The sequence below is a fragment of the Corapipo altera genome, unplaced genomic scaffold (assembly GCF_003945725.1).
Source record: "Corapipo altera isolate COAL_440 unplaced genomic scaffold, ASM394572v1 23b, whole genome shotgun sequence".
Classification (NCBI taxonomy): domain Eukaryota; kingdom Metazoa; phylum Chordata; class Aves; order Passeriformes; family Pipridae; genus Corapipo; species Corapipo altera.
In genome coordinates this window covers 14,472,673-14,479,952 of record NW_020884885.1, presented here as the reverse complement: position 1 = coordinate 14,479,952, position 7,280 = coordinate 14,472,673, and the positions used below count along the sequence as shown (strand labels likewise).

At 37.4% G+C, this 7,280-nt stretch overlaps 1 protein-coding gene and 1 long non-coding RNA gene across 4 annotated transcripts in view; one reads left to right on the top strand and one right to left on the bottom strand.

The window, feature by feature from the left end:
* Positions 1-7,280, top strand: part of CD44 (CD44 molecule (Indian blood group)) — a 46,802-nt gene that overhangs the window by 29,774 nt on the left and 9,748 nt on the right. The window contains exons 7-9 of one of the 3 annotated variants that reach the window (XM_027642474.1): positions 2,902-3,006; positions 4,653-4,832; positions 6,617-6,778. The exons of 1 other annotated variant lie outside the window; for it this stretch is intronic. In XM_027642474.1, coding sequence (XP_027498275.1) covers positions 2,902-3,006; positions 4,653-4,832; positions 6,617-6,778 — 447 coding nt within the window. The remainder of the gene's footprint in view (positions 1-2,901; positions 3,007-4,652; positions 4,833-6,616; positions 6,779-7,280) is intronic. One more of the 3 variants, XM_027642472.1, reaches the window with a different exon arrangement.
* LOC113946747 lies at positions 2,833-6,545 on the bottom strand. The gene is made up of 4 exons (XR_003527534.1): positions 6,377-6,545; positions 5,316-5,343; positions 3,973-4,089; positions 2,833-2,997 (listed from the first exon to the last, which is right to left on the bottom strand). It is a non-coding gene; the product is annotated as an uncharacterized LOC113946747 (long non-coding RNA).

Below are 7,280 nucleotides of genomic sequence, written 5' to 3'. Positions count from 1 at the left end.
TCATGCTATGCTGATGTCTACTCTGAAAAGCGTTTCTGGTGTGGATTTAGCTGACAGCATCAGGCTAAGGGGAGTGCATGTGTCCTTTGAGTGGACTCAATAGCGGCAGTTCTGAGCCCAGGTCTCTGACAGCATTGGCTTCTTGGGGTTCTCAGTAGCAGAGTAGTTTGCTTCTCTGGATGTGCTTATCTGTGGGTCACCTTTTTGCCTGATATGACTACTTCTTTCACCTTTTGTATGTGATTTTATGTCGTCTTGGTGGATGTTTCTCATTCTGGAGCCTAAGGCTATCTACTCTCTCCCCCTGTCAAAGCCTGTGAGGAACTCGTTAACTTAAGCATGTGAAGGGCTAGAGAAGACCCACAGGGCTTTTTGATGTCTCCTCTCAAGGCACTGTGTTCTTTCCTGGGACTGCCAGAAGCGCTTGCATCGAGCGATGTGTTTGAGGAATGTAATGATACCATGGATTCATACATTCGCCTTGCACTCACATCCGTCTCTGTGGCATGAGGGTACTCAGGGTGCTGGTGCTAGTGGACTTGACTTTCCTGGAGGAAAAGTGCTTCTCAAGAAATAATAACAAGATCTTGGTTAAATGGGCCATGTCTTAACAGCTCCAGGGTCTCGTCATGATGACCTAGAGAAAACCACCACCCAAGCTTGGTGGAATCCGTTTCCAGACCACTGGTGGTGGTCAAATCCTGGAGAGAAGACGCAAGAAGCCACACAGGCGACCAAGGGTAAAGAATGTCATGCTAAAAGGGCATTTTGATTAGGGGCTGAAGAGGACAGAGTATGGTTAATGCTGTGAGTGTGCAAAGGGTACCACACTGGGGAGCTTCAGCAGGGCCATGGCAAAGTGGTGCGTCCCTTCTGAGTGAAAAGGCCAGGAGGAGATATGGACCATGGGAAGCACATTTCTGTATATTCTCCTCTGTAATTGTAAGGTTGCATGTAGGGGAGGCAAGAAAACCTTAATGCTGCCAGCAGAAGGCCCTGTGATTTAGGGCTTCATGGCAGATTTAACATCATCACAGCAGATGTGACCTCCAGTGGCAATGGTTCAGACGATGAAGACTCTTCAGAGGAAGCGATGTACCCAACACTGTTTCCCAGCTGGGGCAGGAGTGTGGCCAAGGACAAGAGTTCTCCAAGTACGAGTAAGGAACTTGCTTTCTCTTTGGATGGTTTCCTTCTTCTTTTTCCTTTCACACTTGATGTTCCTCCTCCTTTGCCACACACATATTATGTGAAAATTGGATGATCTACTCATCATCTGTTCCTTCAGAAATATCTCTTTCGTGATTGGAAAAATTATCTGAGCTCCATATTGATAAAAGTAACATATCTTCTATCACTACTTAAAATTACCACCTCATTTTCATGCCTATTCAAATGTTTTCATTCACTCATGATTTTCCAAGAAGAAAGAAAACTTATCTTTCTTTCTATGAATTTTTTTGAAGTGTTAAAATAATTCTAGTTCATGCTATATATAATCTACAACTATTTAATACCAGACTTCCTATCTGTGGAAGGAGATGTTCAGGCATAATTTGAGGAGGCCAAAGCCTAAGTGCCTTTTTAATTGGGAATTGTCAACAAAATGGTCTCATATTTGCTCCCTTCTACACTCTTCCCATGCAGTCTTCTAACATCACCTCATTTATTTTGTCACCTCAGATGTCTAGGCATGATCCAACATGATAATTGAGGTATTTTAATACATAGCTTTATTTTCCTGATAGGAATAGTCCCACAGTCATCATCTGATAACTCTTTCTAAATTCAAAAGCCATCCATAACTGAAATAATTTTTTTCTGAAAACCAGAAAACCACCACATGTGAAGATCAAAACCAAATGCTGTGTACCACTGAAGCACACACTCTGGTACTTGACTTTAAGACCAGGGAATGGCCCCAGCCTGGGCGGGGGCAGGTTTAGTATAGAAGTTGCCATTGATGACTATACTCTAATGCTCTTATTTGTACAAAGATAACAGTCTGTTCTATTTCTGTCATTTTATTTAATTTAAGTACATCTTAATGTATCTGTTGTTTGTGCTCTTATTTACTCAACAGTGTTTATAAATCACTGTTTATAAGCATTTGATTTTTCTGGAGATAGTTCAGTATTTGCATTTTTTCAGCAGTGGTCTTTGCTTTTAGAAGAAATTACAAAATCATCAAATCATCTTGCTTTGGGGCATTTTATTCTTTTGCCTATATTTTGGGTATTTCTGCTGTTAATTTATTTATCTTTGAGACTCTGCATTGGTGACTTATCCCACTGGTGTATTTGTATTGCATTCCAAATAATTTCTATGGCCTAGCGTAGTCTGCATGCTGCATGGGTGAAAGTGTATACAGTCTCTGATCATAGACTCTTGTGGAAGTTTTATTTTATCTTTTTAATTGTATTATAACTTTCTTCAGTAATATTGGTGACCTGCTGGTTGTCAAGGCGCTCTCAGTTTTTTACCGTTCATCACTTTTGAGCTCAGTGCTGGGTATTCTAGCATGGTACTTTTTGAGTACTTCTTGGGTACTTAGCAAGCATGTATTGAGATATCTACCATGTTCCTTAGGTCCAGCATTATTCTTCAAACATGAGTTTAAATGTCTATAACTGCTGTAATGGTTTTACGTTATTTCTGCTATACATTATTCTTCTATTGCTTGTTTTCCCCATTCTTCTTGGGAAAATTTGCGTCTATCCAATGCAAAGAAAAGAAGAACTGGTTTGATGTAAAGGGATTTGATAAAAAGAGTGGAGAGGCTGTAGTTAGGATACACATGAATTTCCACATGAATTTCCATTTTCCATCACCTTTATGGCACACATGAACAGTGGTAGACTTAGAGCATAGTCAGCGTTCTATCCTCCATTGTCCCAACGGCTGTGGACTCACAACACGAAACGCTTCTGGAAATCTCCACACAAGATCATTGGAATCCCACCCTCATAGATGAAGAGGAGCAGTATCCTAGCTCTCCTAGCAGGGGTAAAGGAATCAAGCATTTCAGATAATATTCAGATTTGTGACATAAATGTAACAGTCATGGTGCAGCTGTTCATAATTCCCATACAATTAGCCTCAGTTCAGTGTAATGCCTTTACATTATTTGTACTAGAACCCTAAGAGGTGGCATCTATCTGTCGTCCCAAGTCTATTTTTTGCATCTAAAGTTAGTTAATTGCCACTTTTCCTCACATTTCTGGTATTTTTATATTTGCACTACCAGTAGCAAAATAGAACTGAGCAGACTATAACTTCTGGTGACCAACCTCGGTGAGAAAAAAAAAATCGCTTTTTCCATTTCAAAATTTTCAGTCGCAAAATCTGAAGACAAAAGACAAAAAAGGGAGCTAGTGTTTCAAAATAATGAAATTTTCCTACAAAAATCATCCTCCAGATGAATGTGAACATTTTGCTGCCAGTGCTAGTGTCAGTAGCCTGCTGAGATACCAAAGCATTCAAGGCTAGAAGCTTCTGTAGGCAAAGGCTTACAGAACGCATTCTCAAGCTATTTTTGCTCTGCCTTTCTGGTCCTGAGCTTGTTTTGAACAGTGAAGGTTTATACAATTGTCATTAGAACAAGATCTGTAATCACCCAGAAAAAAATTTTGTGGTAACTTTCTTTTATTTGTGGTCTATTTTTAGATCAGTTGTATTCATACATTAGTTAATATTAAGTCTTGTTTTATAAGATGTATTAGGTTTAATTTAAAAAGAATGGATTACATTTTCATGAGTGCTCTCTATATGAATATTTCATTGCCTGAATGTGAAAATAAATATTTCTCCAGTTTTTCCCATTTGGGAAGTAGCATAGGTTTCTCTAGCTGGTTTCTTAGCATATATAACAAGTCCAGCTCATTCTTTGCATGCTCTGATTAAGGACCTTTGCTTTACTTTTAATATATCACTCATGGAAATTTTTGATACCTAAGGCAAATATATTTCTACCTGAGTTCCAGTGCTCATCTTAGGTTTTTCTGATGTTTCTTTTCCAAACCTGTTGATACTCAATAGAAAACCTCTTATGGTGGTGGTACTTCAGCTTCTTTCTGACTGCATCTTGTGCTGTGTAAGCAAGAGTAAATTAAAGAGTAAGAGCTTTAATTATTATGGAGTTCAAAATAAGTATGCTTATCAACTTCGAATATATGAACCTACTTATTTCATCTTTCCAGTCTCAGAAGAAATTACAATTTCCTTGGAGCCAGCTTTGTAATTGTGTAATTGAGATATTAACTCAAAAGAGAAAGTTCATCCACTTTTTCACTGTAAAAACCCAGAATACACAGACTCAACAGTTAAGTTAGTATTAATGAATATGAAATAGAGGTGTAAGCTGTTGTTTCTATGTGCTCTTCTGCTGCTTCTCCAATATCTTTTCTCTTCCACTGGTCATTGGGATCCTTTCTAGCCCACTTAAATCTTCTTCTGATCCTGGTGATGGTTTTGTGTCATAGGGTTTCCAAAGGACTTCTTTTTCTTTCATCTTTCATTTCACATCAAACGCAACAACAAAAAAAAACCAAAACACAAAAGCCAGGCACCTTTGTTATTAAACCATGATATGAGAATAATATGACTGAGGATGGGTATTTTGATCATTATTGATTCAATCATCATCTTATCAGCACTAGTTACAAGTGAAAATGAAAAACATCAAGGACCAACCCAACATCCACTACCATACAGCATTCATTCTGGAGGGATCAGTCAAGAACAAAATCCTGCAAATACCACAGCGAGTATTGAACAACATGAATTTACTATTGCGGGTGAAAGTTATTTTGAAAAGGAATCTTCTCATACAGGTAATATTACAGGTCACATTTTAGTAAATTATCAAGTCTTTCTAAAGGGTTAATTTTAGGATTTTTTTTTTACTAATATTTTTACATTCTGAGGCCATAGGACAGATTCTGTGAATACCCCTTAACAATTCTGATGTTATGTTATTTTTAATTATTAAAAAATAGTTTTAATTTTTAATTATTCTTCAGACCTGTCCCTGGGTGGTTTTTTCTCTTCTATTTGACTTGCAGGTCAAGACCTTTAGTATTGTAACCTTCCATAACTGTCTCCTACATTTTGTGTTGTGTCTCATGCAGTCACAAGCTTTTAACAAGCTGTCTACCAGGGTTTTATCTGTAGGAAACAGAGAAGATTTTATAATGTCTGTTGTATATTTCATTCACTAGGACCTGTGTTCACTCCCCTGTTGCAAGGATTTCTTTTTTTAGTTTTTGTTAATATGGCAATTATATCTAAAAAAATTATCTAAAATATCTACTCACCTTACTTTTGAACTATGACAGTGTGATACTGGTGATGAAGGGAAGAAAACAAAGCACAACGTAGAATAAGAAAGAGGCTTCTCTCTTCCATTCGTTGAATCAATTGAAACATAAAAGATCAAATTGTATCTTAAAGCTAGTAACTGAAAATTGGCATATATTAGTTTCTGTTGCTGTGAGTGTACCAAGCTTACTAGTTAATGACAGATGTGCTGCCAACAGTTATCTACTCTTGCAAATTATTAAATACAGATCTCTGAAGAGAAGTATATCGCAAACATAATTTAGATGCTGTTTCTATTCATTCAACTAAATTTAATCTTAATACCAAAAGCTTTGTGTAGCTCACTGTTTCAGTAGTGCCTAAGTCCACATTCCTCTAAGATATCAAGCCCAGATATGTCATCACCATCCTTAAAAAAATCTGGTGATGCAGTACAATGCAATATGAGATAGAGATATATATGTAAACACCGTACTGTGCCATACTTTACCAGACTACACTGCACTATACTACACTATGCTACATTATACTGCGCTACTATAGCAATATGTAATGGCCTAGTTGCAATTGAAATTGTAACACACTATGGTAAATTTCTTATTGTATTGAAGGGGCTGAGGAGGGTTATGCTTCCTATAAGATTCAGGTACTCTTTTGCTATGACTGTCTAATAAAAACTACAGATTGATTGATATGGATAAGTTTTTTCTAAATAACTGCAATATCAAATGTTCTCCAGTTGAATGCTGTCTTATCTAGGGTGTGCACTGTTCACAAATCTGTAGCATGTGCTAGCATTCCCCTCTGTCACACTTCCTCGTCTGTTTTCTTGGAGATGCTGCAACTAATAAAACAGGGAAATTTCGAGGGGGAAAAATTGGATCCAGTCAATGCACTCAAATTCTGTGATTAAAATCTTACTGATGGGTCATATCCTTGCATTTGTTTCTGCCTTTGAGGTTCTTAGTTCTGAATCAGTGGGTATTGGTTTGATATTCAACCAAAACAAAGTCAACAGCAAGATTCAGAGAAATACTTTTGAAAAACAATAAGATACCTTGATTCTGAAAAGCATATGTTTGGTTTGAGGAAGGAGTTGGTCCTACTGATGAGAGTAGACAGCTTTTCTAAACATAAACCAGGATGAGAAGCAAATCTACTTTACTCCTCTTTGCCATTAAATGTAGTAGACATGTGAGCAAGGCCTGTCATAGAGACAAGAACCAAAGAGGAGATTAATATGAGAAATGGATCTTTATATACTGAGTTCATAATTACTTCACCATCATCATAACAGCTATGGTCTCCACCCATGGGGCCAAACAGAATGACTCCATGCAAGACCCATGGATATATCCAGGTTGGGACAACGGAGAGGAATATGCAACACGGCCTGCTATAATGGATAGAACTATTCCTTCCAGAGGGAATAATCATGAGAAAGGCTCTTCCACTACAGGTACTACTAATAATGTCAGTTATGTGTACTGCATCACTTCTGTCTCTTGGATGACCTGTCCTGGAAAGATGCTACATAAACTTGTAGACAGGGATAATTACTAATCTCTTAAAATAACAACAGAAGTTGCAGAATGACTAGTTTTCTCTGTGCTCCATCTGGATGGTGGTGAGATGAAAGTTTTCTATTTTAGCTCTGTATAAAACATTTTTTCTTTCCTTGCCAACACCACTTTCAGTGCTTTCCATTCCTTGGTGAAGGATGGCTGTGAAATTGCATCCAGATCATTACATAAGTTATATTACTTTGTGTTGCCAAACTATCTTTATCTTAAAGTTGAATTCATACTTATGTATATTTGTATATCAGCAGGTTAATGTATTTATTTGTGAATATTCATCTGGGGAAACAGTGTTCTTTTCATAGATTTTATCAAAATATTTGTCCCTCTGATTCACAGAATGATGGGAGAAACAAATTTACAAAACTGGCATGACACAAA